Source organism: Nicotiana attenuata, chromosome 9 (genome assembly GCF_001879085.1).
Source record: "Nicotiana attenuata strain UT chromosome 9, NIATTr2, whole genome shotgun sequence".
NCBI classification, from domain to species: Eukaryota; Viridiplantae; Streptophyta; class Magnoliopsida; order Solanales; family Solanaceae; genus Nicotiana; species Nicotiana attenuata.
The window spans coordinates 12,166,552-12,186,473 of record NC_031997.1 but is presented as its reverse complement, the minus strand read 5'-3'; the positions used below and the strand labels follow the sequence as shown (position 1 = coordinate 12,186,473).

General features: G+C 38.1%; 1 protein-coding gene across 7 annotated transcripts in view; it reads left to right on the top strand.

Moving 5' to 3' along the window:
- LOC109232065 (exportin-4) overlaps positions 646-19,922 on the top strand; it is a 46,787-nt gene continuing 27,510 nt past the window's right edge. For 4 of the 7 annotated variants that reach the window (XM_019397721.1, XM_019397720.1, XM_019397723.1 and 1 more), the window contains exons 1-10: positions 646-745; positions 825-908; positions 2,467-2,554; positions 4,421-4,529; positions 4,877-4,975; positions 5,888-5,930; positions 9,129-9,200; positions 9,345-9,440; positions 9,597-9,842; positions 15,579-15,762. In XM_019397721.1, coding sequence (XP_019253266.1) covers positions 825-908; positions 2,467-2,554; positions 4,421-4,529; positions 4,877-4,975; positions 5,888-5,930; positions 9,129-9,200; positions 9,345-9,440; positions 9,597-9,842; positions 15,579-15,762 — 1,021 coding nt within the window. In that variant the 5' untranslated portion in view covers positions 646-745. Of the gene's footprint in view, positions 746-824; positions 909-2,466; positions 2,555-4,420; positions 4,530-4,876; positions 4,976-5,887; positions 5,931-9,128; positions 9,201-9,344; positions 9,441-9,596; positions 9,843-14,844; positions 15,328-15,578; positions 15,763-19,922 lie in introns of those variants that run through there. The other 3 variants (XR_002068881.1, XM_019397722.1, XR_002068882.1) reach the window with 3 other exon arrangements.

Sequence of the window (19,922 nt, the reverse complement as noted above, 5' to 3'; positions counted from 1 at the left end):
AAACTTTGGGGTCTGCGGTCGCATAATGGACCGCAGAATGGGTATGCTGGCCGCAGACGCGTCGCAAAACCCGATGCCCAAAACTGGGCTACACTGGTTCAGTTTGCGACCAGATTTGCGATTTATTAATTTCAGCACTTTTATCCAAACACGTAACTACTTTTTTTAAATCAGTTTCAGCACTTAAAAGTGCTTTTCAGCACCTAATGCTTATCAGCTACTCTAAATCAGCTAAGCCAAACGGGGGTGTTTGGCTAAGCTTATAAGCTGGTCAAACGGGCTTATAAGCACTTTTTGTCTTATCTACGCGTTTGGTAAAATTAAAAGTGCTTACAAGTTAAGTGTTTATAAGCCAAAAATAAGCCAAAAGCCATAAGTTGGTCTCCCCCAACTTATCAAATTTCAGCTTATAAGCACTTTAAGTTTGACCAAAATTTTTACTATTCTATCCCTAAAATACTTCTTTTTAAAACAAAACTCTTCGTATACCCGGTTCTTCAGCTGCATATTATTAATGTAAGCACTTTTATCCAAACAGGTAACTACTTTTTTTAAATCTGTTTCAGCACTTAAAATTGTTTTTTACCACCTAATGCTTCAGCTACTCTAAATAAATATCACCCTCTTTCCAAATAGGAGTATCCTTCATTTTGAATATCCTGGGGAAAAAGAGTTGTTGAAGCGAAGGCTTTGTGAAAACCAAAACCCTCGATTACTCACTGTTTCCGGCGATTACCCTATCAAGGTACGCCCAAATTTCAGTATCTTTATGTTCTGCTCTACACACTCTCTCATCTCGATATCCCTTTGTTTGTTTGATTCAGATGCATCAGAATAGTGGACCCGCCGATTTGGCTCAGCTTCAAGCCACCATGCAAGCAATCGAATTCGCTTGCACTTCTATTCAGGTCATTTTGTCAACTAGTTTTGTCATATCTGTAACTGTTGTTGGTTTGGTATGTACTGCTTTTAGCAGCCATCTTTTCTCGAGTAACTTCTCTTTATGATCCAAAACACAAGCTATTCGGTGAAGTTAAGTGATGGCAAGTTCTAAGTGAGTGCTAAACATTTTGGTTTGTGCCTTCTTTAGTTGAGAATTGTGAAATTAAGTTAGTCTAGTCGTATTTATTCTTGTGGTATTGGATGATGTATAGTTCTGAAGGCCTTATAAAATTGAAATAGGCCCCCTTTCCATTCTTTTCCCTTTTGCTGCCGATAGGTTCCAGAGACGAGCTTCAGTGCCACACAATTTACTTGATGATTGTTCTCCATGATTGATTAATCCTCATAACCATATCCATACTACAAATTCTACAATCAAATCACAAATGTGGACATCTGGACTATGTTTGAGCATCAGAAAGTATTTGACCTTAATGAATTACAAGTTGAAAAAGTGATTTCATGCTATCTATTGCTGTAGCTCGCAAAGTTCATATTGCTGTTTCCTAGTTATATTTTATAAGCTGGTATTCTTTATTGGAAAGTAAAGATGTGTAGAAAGTGGCAGAGTTAGCAGTTGAACTCTCTCATAAGGAAGCTTCTTAATGAACTGGTTTTTGTTACTTCTTACTCTATTTCTGCTTCAGTTTTTCTAGGTTCGCTAGCACATTTCAACTTTTTTGCTACTGCGTGCTGTTAACTCTTTCCCAACCATTCTTCACGTGTTACTGACTATTAGGAATTTTTTTCATTTTTCTAGTAAGAAAGAGCATTGAGCTTATTATCCATTATCTTGCATAAAGGAATGCTTTTCCTCCTTCCTTTAACATGTATTCTTGTTCACGTTAATACCTTTAAGGACCTTAAAAATGAAGTGACACTCAACAGAAAAATTTCTTTACTCTCTTACTCATCATGTGTCGTTGAGCTTTTGTTCTGAAAAGTTTCCAGGGAAATTATGTAATTAATACTCTTTCTCCCAGTTTAGATGGCAGTCTTTCCATTTTCTGGGCATCCAACACTGTTCTCTCTCTCTATATATATACAGGAATACGGATTCAATTGACTATTCAGGTTTTAAACTGCAATATTGATATGATATTTTCTCAATTTATTAGCTTTCAACTTTACTTAATAGTTTCTTCCACTACGATTAATTTGATGTATAAGTCAAGTTAATACCTTAAAGTAGTCGAGCAACAATTTGTAAAGTAGGACAAATGGGATAACTCTTTTGTCCCCCTATTTAATCGTAGTGGTTTTTGTTCCATATACTACATTACAGGTTTCCCTTTAATTATTAGAAATATTTAAGCGTGGACCATATAGGGAGTTTGGTTCCTCAAAATATTATAGCCCTGTAGAGGTTATCTAGTTCATGACAATTAACTAGAAAAGTTGACTGTGCTAACGATTTTCCTTCGGATACATGCTTTTTACATTTTTTCTGTAACTTCTTTTAGTGCCATTTCTCTTGGATTGTAAGTACTAAAGAGCTTGTAGAACTCTCTTTTGTTTTAGCAGATGCATATGAATCCAGCAGCAGCTGAGGGAACCATTTTGTCACTAAGCCAGTCTCCTCGGCCATACCAGGCATGCAAATATATTCTGGGTAGGTCTTTATAATCACCCTCTTCATAGCTGTCTAAAAGTTTCAAAGTTTAGGCTCACTCTATCAACATTGCATTGTTTCCAGAAACAATAAAAGGCAAGCATATGAAATGAAAATCATTTTTCTAGAGGAATAAAAAATGGCGATATTATCCTTTCTTTTAGAGTTGTGTTGTTGGATGAGGATGTTTGCTCTCGTTGTGTCTATCAGAAATAAATTTGCTAAATTAGATGACCTTCCACTTCCATAGAGTTGGCTAGATGATTTCATAAGGTCAGTTACGTCATAGTTGTAGTGTGGTTGAGTGACTTGTTTACTAGTTAATGGCTTGTTAATGATGATAGGGAGTCGAAAAATATTTTGTCATTTAATGCATCTTGATGGGATGAGTAACAAACTTTTTGACTTAGTGAGTACAGTAAGTTTCCATAACTAATGATAGTATTAATGTCACATAGCCGCTTCTTTGTCTAATGTGGAAACATGACGTGAGGCAAACAAGAGTGCTTTTGTTTCCTCCTAACAAGTCGTTGTGTTGCAATCACATGCAATGCTTTAATGCCGCGAGGAATTGTGAAATACGAATTCATTTCACTAAGAAATGAATGTTGATTGATTGAGTAAAATAGTACAATGTAAAAGTAGACATGTGGTGTAGGGGGATTGCCCTTGCAAAAGATTCTCTTTGCTTGATGACTTTGACTACTCATATGTCTTAGACAAAAAACCAAAGCTATAGTAGTAGACTAAAAGAATGTTACAAATACACAATAGGAAAATGAAGCTATATGCAACGAAAGTAGCCCTAAGACCTATGCAAGTACTCCGAGTAACTTGTACTCGCAAGATAGAATTTCATTTGGTTAATTTGGTCTAGGCGGCTCTTGGTAGGGCTGTGCCCTTACTAAGGGGCATCTAGACTACATCTGGCATTGGCTGCGGCCTACGCTGTTTGCGTGTGGGCATTATGGGCTCTGCCTGCGCACGACTGGTGGGCTGATGTTAGCACAAGGCACTAAGGGGCATCTAGACTACATCTGGCATTGGCTGCGGCCTACGCTGTTTGCGTGTGGGCATTATGGGCTCTGCCTGCGCACAACTGGTGGGCTGATGTTAGCACAAGGCACTAAGAGACTTCAGAAGACATGCCATAGGATGAGACCAACAGTTAATTGGGCACTGGTGGAAAGTAGTCCATGACATAAATCTTGACATCCAAGAAGGGAATGCGGAAGGAGAACATTAGGATAGTTTTTATCCTGACAACAACAACAACAACAACATACCCAGTAAAATCCCACTAGTGGGGTCTGGGGAGGGTAGGATGTACGCAGACCTTACCCCTACCCCGGAAGGGTAGAGAGCCTGTTTCCGGGAGACCCTCGGCTCAACAGAAGAGATAATAATATCAGAAAAGAAAAGAAGAGATCTGTAACAACAAAAGAAGCAAGAGAAATAATAATATCTTAAAATACACCAAATAAGTGAAAGGGAGTGCAATAATACAATCCTATGCAAAACAACAAAATAGTGCGAAAATGATTTGTTAAATATGTACGGTCCTCCATTCACACTGTATGTTCTTTTTCATTTTTTACCAGTATAACTGTATAAGATGGTCTAAATGTTCAAAAAATTCAAAAATACCCCTTGCTCTTGTCTATTTTTATATTACTGTTTTGCTGATGTAGAATCTGCAACTCCTCTAACCACACACGCTACTATACAATCTATTTTTCTTTCTTAAAGAAAGAAAAATTTCTAGATACATGATTTTCAGAAGTTGATTAGAAACTGCATCGATAGCTAAAAATGCTGGCAACGAGTTCTTCTATTTATCGATTAATGCTGCTTTTATTTTACCAGAAAATTCTCAGTTGGCAAATGCAAGGTTTCAGGCTGCTGGAGCAATTCGAGATGCAGCTTTAAGAGAATGGGTATCCCTTGAGATTGATGACAAGAGGGGGTTGATAAGGTATGCTGTTGTTTTAATGAATCGAGCATTGTAGCTGCTTTGGCTCTATATAAGCTCCATTTTTCTATTATTTTGAGATGTGTACAGATGAGAAACAATTTGAAACATTATCTCCTTAAATACAGAACTCTCGTGCTGATGAGCTTAGGCTTTCTGTTATTTCTGTAGACCTTTCTCATCAATGGTGTCTGCATCTGTACAATATAAAACTTACCCCATCCTTTTAAAGAATTGTTTTCTCCTCCCCCCCTACCCCCAACCAAAAAAAAAAAGGAAAAAGGAAAGCAAAAAGATTCGACACATCCTTCTTCTCTGGTGGTGTTCTTAAATTGAGTCTTTTACTGCAGCTTTTGCTTCCACTCTGCTATACAATATGCTAGTTCACCTGAGGGCTATGTTCAAGCAAAAGTTGCATCTGTAGCTGCCCAGTTGATAAAAAGGGGCTGGTAAGTGGCTCTATATTGGAAGTTTGCAGTCATGCACATCATAATTCACGCATTATATATTTGTCCTGCTAATGCTAGCAGTTATGTGATCACAAAAGTAGCTCTTTTATGCGCTTGAACTTGCTCAATTCTGTATACACATATCTGAGTCCGTGCACACATACATACATTGTATTATAGTTATTTGATGAACTAGGATTTTTGTGATTAAATATATTTGATGTACTGGGATTTTTGTGAATAAATATCTATTAAGGAGATAGCCTTGGTCTAGCAGTAAGAGCGTAGTATTAGGCCCTTGATAGGAGGGTTTGGAGGTCGAGGTTAGTTGGTAGTTGAGCGTTTTTCTGTTCCGTACGGGGGGTTTCAGACAGGTTAGTCTTATAGTGTCTTATTCTTAGACTGCCAGTATTTCATGCTGTTTTCCTACTATCGTGCCGCTCTTACTTTTGTTGCTATTTGCTTCCTTCCACCTATTTTTGATATTGCTTGTTTCTATTGTTGCTTACTCTTGAGCCGAGGGTCTACCGGAAACAACCTTTCTACCTCCTAAGGGTAGGGGTAAGGTCTGCGCACACACTACCCTCCCCAGACTCCTCTTGTGGGACCTCACTGGGTTTACAAGGAAACCATGATTTCATATGAAGCTTTCATATTTAAGTGTGTAAAGGATTTTTCTATTTCTTGAAAATGAATGAGTTTATTTTATGGCATCTTTGATCTTTTAATTTTAAGGTGCGCTTGCGTGCTATTATCATTTCCTTTGGTTAGTATTCATGCGCTTAGCCAACACAGATATTATCTTTGATATGTGCAGTTCCTCAATTTGGATTTTGTGTACATGATATCATAAATTTCCAAGCAATAGGGATTTAAAAGCTGTTCATGACTGGTGCTTGTGTCTCTGTATAGGATAGAATTCAGTGCTGCTCAGAAGGAGACATTTTTCCTTGAGGTCTGTCTTTCAAGTTCATAATTTTGGCATTGTATGAATATCTCTTTCTTGTTTATACCCTGGTCCAGGTACATGCTTTTCTTAAATTATCCATCACTATTGTCTGAATACTTATTTTCTTCGATAATATATTAACACATGGATTGTTATTGTTTCCTTTAACTGAGAAGTCTAGATGGTTTCATGATTTGGGTATCATAAGTGATGTACTTTTACGAAGTGAATTAAGTAGACGAGACAGACTTATCATAGCACTCAAATTCCACCTAAACTCAGAAACTTGTCTTCCACTTGAAATATAAATTGACTCTACTAGAATCACCTACAAGGTATCGTAAAAGTGATCTCTTATACCTCATCATAAAATGTGATTATGAAGCAATCCCTTGTTTTCACCACAGATTTCTTCTCAACTCGAGATGACAAGTGGTTAAGTTGTTAGTTGTGTGTTGATACTGTCATGTAGGAGTGGCAAACCGGCGGGTCGGGTCGGATATGGTTCGGGTCGGATATGGTTCGGGTCGAAAACGGGTAATGAAAACGGATCAATTATCCGACCCGACCCATATTTAATACGATAAAAAACGGGTTAACCGGCGGATAATATGGGTTACCCATATTATCCATGACTTCTTGTATATGATCACTTTTAGGAGAATTCTTCGTCTCCCTAACTTGAGGAACCCCCAATTTGAGGCTTTACAAATATAAAAGTTAGACCCATTGGTTATCCATTGGTTACTCATTGGTTATCCATTTTCTAAATGGATAATATGGTTCTTATCCATATTTGGCCCGTTTTTAAAAAGTTCATTATCCAACCCGTTTTTTAGTGGATAATATGGGTGGTTAACTGTTTTTTTTAACCATTTTGCCACCCCTACTGTCATGTTATATGAACTGTCTCAGGGACACAGTACAAAAGCAGCTCATGAGCTGGTTGGACCAACTTGAGCTGCCTGACAACTCTCAGAAAGCTTGACTGATCTCAGACCTCCCTTGCCTTTTAGACAGGAGGGGCTGGAATCTTTCGTGGATCCTAACTCTTGGTGATTCTTTTATTGCAATAACTGGACCTCCCTCCCACGGACATGGTGTGAGGAAATGTCCATCATAATTAGCATTTCCTCTGAGATTTTGCAAATGAGAAAATGCTCCATCACCCTGACTTGGGTTTGATGCCCTCTGGAGTCTAGACATATGGGTTTAAGCTCCAATGATCAGCAAACATTCCAGCAGCACAGGATTTAAAAGATACCAGAGAGAGCCTTATGCCTTGGGTTGCAGCTGAGGCATACATCGGCAATAGGGCATTAAGGGTCATTTTTGACATTTATGTGCAAGAAAACGAAAATCTCAGATTTATTTTGGGGGCACATAGAGCTCTCTTGAAATGGATTAAATAAAAGATACCTAAAAAAGGTTAAAATCTGGATCTACCTTATCCAAATGAGCATAATGCCAGCTCTATGAACGGTTATTAATCTAAAAATATTAGCATGTGAAAGTGAATGTTGGACCTCTAAGGTCAAATACTCTTCAAGAGGAATGTTGTAGAAATGCATAGATGTACTTTCATACAAGAAAATACAATTTTGGAATCGATGTGAATTTAGGTAAAAAGTAAAAACAGAACATGATGGAATCAAAGGATTCCTACAGGCAAAACTAGCTAGCTGGATTAAGGCTTAGCTTTTAGTACACTTACATATGCCATGATACTTGCCAAGAGTCTTTTTATTCTGATTAGGGGCTTGTATGTCTATGTAGAGATAAGTGTGATACTCAGAGACCATTAGAGAACTCGTGTGTTGTCTTCAAAGACAAATTAATAATTATTGGAATGTAGTAGGAGTTACTAGATAGGATTGACTACAAATGATTCATATATCAGAACCCTAATACTTTGAAATTGAGGCGTAGTTACTAGTTAATTGATCAATTGATATTGCATATATCATCATGTCATCGGCAGCCCAGTTATGAAAAATTGGGCTATTGGATATCTGATTAATGTTTAGCGTGTACCTTTTTTAAATAATAACAGTCCTATTTAAATTCAAAGCCAATTTATTGAAGTCTTTTCATAGTTGAGTATTAATTTAATGGGAAGCTTCAACTTAGCTACCTGTGCCTGTCCTTTCTCTCTATGCTTGGGGAAGCTTTTGTTTCTTTAATATCCTTTATGTAGTTTTATGATAACTAATTATTTAATTGTTCCTTAAATATTGGAATTTTTACCCTCCATTATGGTAAGCCTCAAAGTGCCAGCATATTCGATAGAGCATGACTCGTTTTACATATGCAAAATCAAGATGAAATGTCAGAGTTACTTGGGTCGTCACAGCTGTGGAATAAGAAAGGTTTAGGGTTTCTTTCCAACCTAGAGTCTCATTGGAGCACTCATGTTGGAAAATGGATCTTGGACCTCCACCATAAATCTAGCTCATGAGCTGAGTATTTTAGGGACCATATAAGAAACTACACCGCAATACCTTCAACTATGATGAGACTTACAATTAGAAATACAAGCTTTAAAAATGGTAAGTCACCTAATCAGAAGGCAGAAGACATTTGTTAGTCTCGGAAGGTAAACCATAGAAAGCTAAGAGGCAGTTGATAGTGTTACATTTTCAAATAGAGGCTAGATGAGAATAACGTGATCCACTGTGCCCTAAAAGTTCCAGCCACTAATTCCTAAGTATAAAAGCCACTTAACAGGGGAACAAGAAACTGCCAGCTGGCCACTGTTTCCCCCTTGCACACAGTCCCATGAAACAGAAGTTTCCTCTTAAGTCGTTTCTCTCTTAGTGAAAATTATGTAAACCATCAAAGATGGAAGCTTTCGCTAAAGATTATTTGTGTGTCATATCAACATCAAAGTTCTCAATTTTCCAGAAGTACATTAAGAAATATCTCCCAGAATGAGGCCTATAGCCTTATGCCATGAAGATATAGGATAGCCCCTCTTCCCCATTATTCTTGCACTCTTAGACTACTTTTAGTCACAGCTATGTCTTTTGATGCTACAGTAGAACAAGTTATAAAATTTTATTAAGTTGAATGTGCTAAATTTCTTTCTGCATTTTTGCAACAGTGACATATTCGATTATTAATTTTGAGAAGGATTAAAATGGCACACTCGATTACGGTTATCCTTTTTCAATGCATGCGATCTTTATTCTTGTGTTATGACAGGTGAGACAGGCGATAGTTGGCAGCCATGGTCTTGATGTGCAGTTCATTGGATTGAACTTTCTGGAATCCTTGGTACATCACACATACAATATCTTGTAACTTTAACATGAAAGCCATTACCAACTGTTTTACATTTCCCGTCTTTCATGTGGGTAAAATCGAATCAGTATTTAGTCATAATATTTTCAGTTGAAATTTGTTCTGCGTCTTTTTCAGGTATCTGAATTCTCACCTTCTACTTCAACTGCTATGGCCCTTCCCAGGGAGTTTCATGAGCAGTGCCGAGTCTCTTTTGAGTTAGAATATCTAAAGGTTAGTCAGTTGCCATTGGCGCTGATATTTTTTCCTGACTTGGATACAGCTTCCATCAGGCCCCTCAGTTCAGTTTGCAGTTTCTTATTTTTCACTAAATTAATATGGTTCACATGGGTTCTTTTTTCCCTTTTTTGGTGTATTTCCAATGTGCAGATGTTTTACTGCTGGGCACAAGATGCTGCTGTTAGTGTTTCCAATAAAATAATTGAATCTGATTCTGCAATTCCCGAAGTTAAAGTTTGTACAACAGCATTGCGTCTGATGCTTCAGATCCTCAACTGGGACTTCAAATATGATGCAAACATGCCAGACAATGCAAAACGAGCCATCGATGTTTTCTCTGGTGGAGTAAGGGATGATGTAAGCTCTTCTAAGAGGACCGAATGTAACCTAGTGCAGGTAATAAACTAGTGATGCGCCCGTGATCTCTCTTTTTTTAATCGGAGAAGGGTCAAAATTACCCTTATTTTTGGTAAATAGTTTAAAATTACCCTCCGTCCACCTATAAGTCCAAAAATACCCCCACCGTTATTTCTATTGCTAAAAATACCCCTCGATTTAACGGCATGCATGCCATAATTTTAATGTTTTGGCAGCGTTTTATTGGGCTATGTTACTCCTGGTTTTAGTCTATACGTATGGATATCATAAACCTGGCGCTTTTTCTAACCCGCCCCATTTATTTTATAACCCGGTTGGAGAAAAAGGGATGCCACCTTTTTCTTCCACCGCAACAATCGACAATCGACACCGACGACATTGGTAAAATAGAGAAACCAAAACAACAAGTATTTTCCAGCTTCTTTGCACCAAAATGAAAGGATGAAGACCCTTCAACTTCAGCTTCGACTCCCCCTTGTACCTTACCTCCCACAATTGTTGCTACCGTCACCTTTTCACTTGCAAAATGCCTTAGAACTTGCCAATTCACTTATCCTCAGAACAAACATTGAAACTTATTTGACCTTTTTCCAAATAAGAAAAACACATTAAATCTAATGTTTGGAAAGAACAAAACAAGATGATAGCATTTTAGACCTCCAAGAGGTTTGATAGAAACTTTAGTTATACTCGTAGAATTAGGCCGACAAAGGTAAAGGATACCATGAAAAATATAAAGATAGTATCCCTATAGAGGTTTGGAAGTGTCTTGGTGAGGTTGGAGTAGTATAGCTCACCAAGTTATTTAATGTTATACTAGGAAGTGGTAGGATGCGTGAAGAGTGGAGGAAGAGCATCCTGATTCCAATCTATAAGAACATAGGATATATTCAAAGTTGTACGAACTATCGTGGCATTAAACTTATGAATCGTACGATGAAACTCAGGGAAAGAGTGATTGAGCATAGACTTGGGAACACAACAAGAGTGACCGGGAACCAGTTTGGATTTATGCTTGGTAGATCTACAGTTGAGGCTATATTCTTGCTAAGAAGTTTGATCGAAATTTATTGCGAAAGGACGAAAGATCTACATATGATGTTCATTGACCTAGAGAAAGCATATGATAGAGTACCACACAAGGTGGGTGATGGAGAAGAAAAGGAATTCATATTATTATTAAATATATAAATGTCTATAAAAGTCCTATGTGATAAAAATGTGTCACAGAGACTTGTAAGTTCTATAGAACGATTGTTAGACCATCTATGCTGTAAGGAGCAGAGTGTTGGCCAATCAAGAATTCACATGCTCAAACATGAATGTAGCGAAAATGAGAATGCTTAGATAGATGTGTGGGTATACTAGGAGAGATAGGATCAGGAACGAAGATATACGGGGCAAGGTGGGAGTGGTCTCAGTGGTGGACAAAATGTGGGAAGCAAGGCTGCGATAGTCCGGGCTTGTGAAAAAAAGGAGCACAAATGCTCCAGTGAGGAGGTGGGAGAGGCTGGCAGTGATAGACCAAATGAGTGGTAGAGGTAGACCGAGGAAGAATTGGAGAGAGGTGATTAGGCATGACATGACCCATCTTCAGCTCACCGTAGCATGACTCTATATAGGAAAGCATGGAGACTGGGGATTAGCGTAGAGGGTTAGTAGGTAGTCGAGCATTTATTAGCAGTATCATTATTTGCTCCATCTTGTGCGGGAGCACTTGGTTATAGTTTAGAGCACCTTATTTGCTCCATCTTTTTCTTTTCAGTATCATCATTATTATTATTGTCCTATTATTGTTTTATTCTTTAAATATGTTACTGTTGTTTTTTTTATTTGGGTATCTTTACTACTTTTGCTGGCAGTTCTTTTCCTTTTCTTTTTCACCATTACTTTTTACTCGTGTTTTCTTAAAACCAGTTTTGAAATGCTTTTCTTAAGCAGAGGGTCTATCGAAAATAGCCTTTCTACCTCTCCCAAGGTAGGGATAAGGTCTGTGTACTATGAGATTTCACTAGGTTTATTGTTCGTTGTATATAATTTTCATAAAAGACATGTATGAAGGAGTTGTCGCTAGCGTGATAACAGTAGTAGGTAGTAGGAGATGCAGAGGAATTTCTCGTAATCGTGGGTTTACACCTGGAAGCATTCAACCCCTACTTATTTACCCTAGTTATAAATGAGCTAACCAACGCACTACAAATAAGGTCCACTGGGGTATGCTATTTGCTGATGATATTGTGCTAATTAACAAAACTAGTGAGGGTGTCAACCAAAAGCTTGAGAGTTAGGGTTTTAGGAAAAGTAAAAGTAAGACTGCGTACATGCACTACAAGTTTATTTAGCATGAGAAGAGCGAAGTTGAGGTGAGACTAGATGGGATTGCCAAAATGAAAGCAATTTAGATATCTAGGCTCGTTGTTTCAAGAGAATGGAATGATCGATGAAGATGTTACTCATAGGATTGAAATAGGATGGTTGAAATGGAATAGTGCTACCGAGTGTTATGTGATAGAAAGATGCCTACCAAAGTGAAAGATAAGTATTGTAGACAAACTATAAGACCCGTTATGTTTATATAGTAGTGAATGTTGGGCTGCTGAAATCCAACATTTCCACAAGATGAGTGTTGCATAAATGCGGATGCTAAGATGGATGTGCGCTGACCCAAGATTAGATAAGATTAATGTGAGAAAAACCTATTTTATAACAATGATACAATGAGCCCAATATATAATATATATTCTATTCCTACTACATATGGGATTAGGATTATTTACATATAACTATCTAACACTCCGCTTCAAGCCGGTGCATATAAATCATATGTACCGAGCTTGTTACATATGTAACGAATACGAGGACCAGTGAGGGACTTAATGAAAAAATATTTGCAACCTGATCATTCGACTTCACTATGAGTCATGCCAAACTCTTGGATAACTTTGTTGAACTTACCAAACCAGACTCGAAGAGACTGCCCTAGACCATAAAGTGACCGGTGCAAGCGACATATAAGGCCCCCGAGCAACAAAACTAGGTGGTTGCTGATAAACAGAAGTTGGCGGAAAAGTTGCCGGAGAGATTTGAAAATAGCGAGACTAAGTTGAATTCCACACTACAAAATACGCTCTAAAACACCACCAGAAAACATAATATTTTTTGGAAATTACTGTTCACGCCGGAAAAAAGTGCACTGTTCACTCCGGAAAAAATAGAAGTTGTCAGAATTTGATGTAATTTATATGGGTAGGCTCGGAATCACTGGACAAGTAAGTTATCCTAAAGAAATTTTGTCAAAAAGTGGCTGGAATGGCTCACACGCGCCGGTAAAGTTACTGTAGCTCGCCGGAAAATCCCAAAGTTCTTGGAATATGTAGGAAATTATACTGGTGTACTCGGAATCACCGCACGAAACAACTGTCCTAAACTAATTTTTGAAAATTCTGGCTGGAAAGTGCTCTACACGCCGGCTCGTGTGTCAAATGCGCTTGCCAGAACCCTAGTTCTGGTGGTGTGTGGCGTCAGGGTGTTTTTGCCGATGCGATTGATTGGGGTTTTGTTGTCTGGCTTTTTCGAACAAGATGGTAGTGGTTGTTTTCACACAATACTTACCGATGAAGGGCAAGGGCAGCTCGGTGCACTAAGTTCCATAGCGGTGTCCGGGGAAGAGAACGCAAATCAATCTTGAGTCGTCAACCGGATAGACGCACGGTGACTGATTTTTCTGTTTCGATGCGACTAGGATTTTTGGGGTTTGGTCGCACAAGGGTTTCAGATCTGATGGTGGTACTGGTATATGCACAGTACCACTGTAGGAATGATGAACCCTGGGACAAAGACGAAGTTGTCGGAAAATTGCACGGCGAAGAGAACTTTCTTCGCGGATGTCGCTGGAGTGACGCACATCAACATTTTTCTCACTGAAGCTCTGACGGGAGAAAAATCTATTTTATTAACAATGATACAATGAGCCCAATATATAATATGTATTCTATTCCTAATACATATGGGACTAGGACATATTCTACCTCTATTACATGTGGAACTAGGATTATTTACATGTAACTATCTAACAATTAAAAATGACCACATTAGCCGGAAGGAGCAAGTAGCATACATTGAAGATATAATGAAAGAAGGTCACTTAAGATGGTTTGGTCATATCCAGCGTTGACCTACACCTACAGATGCATCGATCAGTAAGTGTGAAACTATACTATGGTCAAGGAAGGTTTTAAGAGGGTTCGGGGTAGATCTAAAATCGCATGGAAGAAAGTTATCTCTGAACTTAGCTAAAGATAAAGCTTAATGAAAGAGAAAGATCCATATAGCTGATACCTACCAGCTGGGAATAGGTTTTAGACTTGATAGAAAACTTCTATTATTATCATTATTAAATTGTTACTATTTTATATATTTATATATATAATCATACTTTTTTTATTTTTATTTTTAGTTTCATTTTTATTTTATTTTGGTAATGATGATGATATGAGTTAAAGAAAGGAATGAGGGTTCATATCTCCGATTGCAACTTGTTTGGGACTGAGACTTCGCTGTTATTATTGTTTGGAAAGAACTTAAATCTATCACAAACACAAAGATTAAACCCAAAGTTTGGAATCAAGGAATCAAAAAAAATAAAAAAAAGAACTTAACCTATCAAATAGCAAGCATGACAAGGAAACACACCTTGATGAATTTGGCTGCAAGTTCTAAGAAGAATTCCAGGAAAATAGTCATTCCTTATAGAGAATAGCAATCTATTGCTAATGATGATAAGCTAAAAGTTTTTTTTTTCTTTTCCTCACAGATATGGAAGAGTATTTGTACTTGAAAAGTAATTCTTAACGCCGTCCCAAATTGGCCCACCCGCCCAGGCCCATTATTAAGCTAATAATAAAGACCTAAAGATCCACTTGTAATGACTAATTAATAACACGTGGCAAGCATATCTCACTTATTATTATAAGTTCCTAACTTCCTATGATTGTAACTAATAGAATGTGTCCCGATTCAGCTCTGATCAGCAAGTGATGGGCGTGTTATGCTGACAAGCCAAAGCGATTGACCAATCTTGAATCTTCTTACACGTCTCCTTCCTTGAAGCCCATATCTAGTCCAAGGAATTTCTTGACCAATGCATTCATGGCCTTTTGGATCTTCTTGGTTCCAGCTCTTGTAATTGGCCCACTTGGCACATGGATCTCTTTGCTTGCAACTTGTTCTAGCTGGCTCATGTCTATCAAATAGTGGGGTTGTGGACGTACCGGCAATGGAAAGATTCTTTGCAGAGGGCTTAGCTGGCTGAGCTATTGAGTGTTTGGTTAGGAGTGCAATGTGTTGCGAGATCAGTCTGCTTTAACACTATATGTGGGATGGAAGAGTTGGCCTATATATGCTGCAAATCCATTGAGCTACCTCATGATAGCGCTAGACTGATCTTCACCACCACTGGAGAGCTCTATGTACTTAATTATTTTGTTTTCCTCTAGGATACCAGGTTTTCTTCTTCATAGTGATAAAATTTTTGTTCTTTTAAAGTACCTACAAATTCTATTTTTCTGTCAGTTACTGGTGCTTGCTTGAACTATTAATGAAATGGAATATGTTGCGATGTAGTTTCTTTTGGTGTAACAGTTAATAATTTTTTGCTCATACATTGTGCATTTACTATTGTTGGATTGTTTCTACTAGAGATTCTAGCTACTAATCTTTTTAGCAATTTATGTTTCTTGTCTTCATTGTTTATAGCCTGGATCCTCTTGGCGGGGTATACTTGTGTCAAGTGGTCACATTGGGTGGCTTTTGAGTTTTTATGGGGCACTGAGGCAGAAGTTTTCATGTGAAGAATACTGGCTTGATTGTCCTCTTGCAGTCTCTGCGCGAAAGCTTATTGTGCAATTTTGCTCCTTGTCCGGAACAATATTTCCATCTGGTACTCATACTAGTTCACCATCAAGTTTGTGGTTACTTTTTTTTTGGCTACATTATTCCTGACTCCTGTGATAGATGTGGTACATCTCTGATTGATGTTGAGGATGTTTGCTCTTCATGATCGTCAACTCATGTTCATTAATGGGAATCGAGTCTTGATCATATCGAAAGTGTGAGAAATTGAGACAAGAAAGGAATAATCGTGTGAAAACATAGCTTGATTATTCCCTCAAGATGTCGGATTTAAATAGTGAATGTACAAGATCTAAATTAGGAAAGAATCAATCTAATTAATTCTAACTAATTCTAATTGATATACTATATCATGTACAATCTTCTTAACATCCCCCTCAAGCTAGCGCATACAAGTCGTACATATCAATCTTTTAACAAATGTAACTAAACGAGGACCAATAAGGAACTTGATGAAATATCCATAAGTTGATCATTGGAATTCACGAACATCGTAACAATGTCTCCGGAGAATATCTTTTCTCAGATGAAGTGACATTCAATCTCAATATGTATAGTCCTCTCATAGAATATCGTATTCGGTGCAATATGAAGACCTACTTGATTATCATACACAAGTTTCATTTGACTAATATATTCCAATTCGGTGAGCAACTGTTTGATCCAAACAAGTTCGCAAGTTGCCATAATCATTGCTCGATATTCTACTTTGGCACTAGATCGAGTAACCACATTTTGTTTCTTACTTTTCCAAGACATCAAATTACCTCCTACCAAAACACAGTATAAAGGAGTAGACTGTCTATTAGAAGGTGATCCTTCCCAATCAATGTCTATGTATCCAACGATCTGCTAATGGCTTCGATCCCCAAAAAGTAGTCCTTTGAGTCGGGCTTTGATCCTGAAAAGTAGTTCTTTTGACTGGGGATAATTTTATATAACGAAGAATATCGTCCCCATGACTATTACATGGAGAGTCTATAAACTGGATTACAACACTCATAAGTAATACAATGTCAGATCGAGTCATTGTGAGGTAGGTCAACTTATTGTCTGGTTGCCTATATCTTGTAGGGTCATTAAGGGACTCCTCTCCCTTTCCTGACATAAGCTTAGCATTAGATTCACAGGGGAGCCATTAGGTCTAAACCTATTTGTGAGAAGTAGCACGCGAAATATTATTAATGATACTTAGAATTACACTGAGCGCTACTTATATACAGACATTACATAACACTAATACCTATTGTCCAATGTGGGACACTAGTATATTACTATATCCACTACTATCTAACACTCCCCCTTGAGCCGGTGCATATAAATCATATGTACCGAGCTTGTTGCAAATATAATTAATACGAGGATCAGTGATGAATTTGGTGAAAATATCTGCAAGCTGATCATTTGACTTCACGAACTTTGTAAGAACATCTCGTGAGAGTATCTTCTCTCTAACGAAGTGACAGTCAATCTCAATGTGTTTAGTCCTCTAATGGAACACTGGATTTGATGCGATATAAAGGGCAGCTTAATTATCACACACAAGTTCCATCTGACTAATCTCTCCAAACTTTAGTAGCAACTGTTTGATCCAAAACAACTAGCACGGTGCCATAGCCATTGCTTGATATTCTGCTTCTGCACTAGAGCAAGCAACCACATTCTGTTTCTTGCTCTTCCAAGATGACCAAATTACTTCCTACTAAAATAAAATATCCAGACGTAGAATGTCTATCGGAAGGTGATCCTGCCCAATCAGCATCTGTGTATCCAACAATCTGCTCATGTCCTTGATCGTCGAACATCATTCCTTTGCTTGGGCTGATTTTATATATCAAAGAATTTGGACAACTGACTCACAATACTCAAAAGAAAGGAAATGTCAGGTCTAATCACTCTGACATAATCAACTTACCAACCAGCCACCTATATCTTGCAGGGTTGCTAAGAGGCTCTACTTGTCCTGGCAGAAGTTTAGCATTCGATTCCATAGGAATGTCAATGGGTCTACAACCCGTCTTTCCTATCTCCTCAAGAATGTCTAAGGCATACTTTTACTGTGAAATAACAATACTCGAGTTAGACTGAGCAACCTCAATACCTAGAAAATATTCCAGTCTCCCGAGATCCTTATTCTAGAAGCGCTGAAAGAGATGTTGCTTTAATAGTGATACCATTCTGACCATTGCCGGTAATAACAATATCTTCAACATAAACCACCAAATAAATACACCGATTTGGAGCAGAATACCTATAAAACACAAAGTGATCAGCTTCACTATGAGTCATGCCAAACTCCTGAATAACTGTGCTGAACTTACCAAACCAGGTTGAGAAAACTATTTCAGACTATAGAGTGACTAGCGCAACCAACATACGAGGCCACTAGACTTCTCTTGAGCAACAAAACCAGGTGGTTCCTCCATATAAACTTCATCCTCAAGGTCACCATGAAGAAAAAACATTCTTAATGTCCAACTAGAGGCCAATGGGGCATTCAGAGAACGGACATATGCTATTTTAGCCACGAGAGAGAAAGTGTCATTGTAATCAAGCCCAAATATCTGAGTATACCCTTGGTAACGAGGGGACATTAAGCCGATCAATCTGGCAATTCTGACCAACTTTGACTGCATAAAACCAATGACAACCAACCGTAGATTTACTTGAAGGAAGAGGAACAAGCTCCCAAGTACCACTCGCATATAACGCAGATATCTCGTGAATCATAGTCTGTTGCCATCCTAAATGAGATTGTGCTTCACCGATAGACTTCGGGATGGAAACAAAAGACAAAAATGATACAAAAGTGTAATGGGGTGATGACAGACGAGGATAACTTAAACCGACATAATGGGGATTAGATTAAGTGTGGATTGTATATCTTTTTGAAGTGCAATTGATGGACTAGGAGGAGACAAAAGAATAGTAGGTGCAAGGTCCCGCAGTATTTCGAAGTGCAATCGGTGAATCAGCTGGGCCTGATGCTGGACGCGGGCGATGACCATAAGTCAAGAGTGGTGTTCATGTGGCCGGGGATGTAGGATGTGCAATAGTAGACTCCTCAAAAGCCGACATGGGTAAGACTTTTGTGGCTGGGGATGTAGGAAGAGCAATAGTAGACTCCTGAAACGTATGTATAGGTAAGACCTTAGATGCATCAATATGGTCAGAAGAGGTAAAGTAAGACTGAGACTCAAAAAATGTGACATCGGCTAACTTAAGATACCTACGAAGATATCAGGTGAGAAGCAACAATATTCCTTTTGAATCCGAGAATAACCAAGGAAGACACACTTGAGAGCCCGAGGAGCTAACTTATCTTTTGAGGGACTAAGTTATGAACGAAACATGTACTCTCAAAAACACGAGGGGGAAGTGAGTATAAGGGTGATTTAGGGAAAGTTACTAAATGTGGAATCTGATTTTGGATGAAAGATGAGGGCATCCTATTAATCAAATAACAAGCTGTGAGAATTGCATCGCCCAAAAAATGCAGCGGAACATGGGACTCATTGGGACTAAGTGAGAAGTGTGCGAGCAGTCTCAATTAGGTGTCTATTCTTTCTTTCTACTACTCCATGTTGCTGAGGAGTATACAAGTAAGATGGTTGATGAATAATTCCTTGAGAAGTCATATTTTGCTCAAACTAAGAGGAACACATAAGGCGTTATCTCTATGAAAGTGCGGATAGAAACACCAAACTGATTTTTTTTGTTTCAGCACAAAAACTTTGGAATATTAGAAAACAACTCAGAACGATCTTTCGTGAAGAAAAGCCAAGTACATCTTGATAATCATCAATGAGACTAACAAAATAACGAAATTCCAAGGTTGAACCGACTCTAATAGAATACCATATATCAGAATGAACTAAAGAAAAACTAGACTCTACACGACTCTCAGTACTACTTGAAAAGTGGCTCGGGTATGTTTCCTAAGCTGACACGATCATTATATAATGTAGACAAACTAGATAAACTAGGCACTATCTTCTGAAGCTTGGATAAACACATATGTCCCAAATATCTGTGAATTAAGTCTGGAGTATATGTAACTAGACATGCTGTGGAGGAATTAGGAGAGTTAAGGTAGTAAAGGCCTTATGATTACGCCCTATGCCAATCATCTGTCCCGTACTGTAGTCGTGCATAACAAAAGAATCATAAAGAAATAGTATACCACAA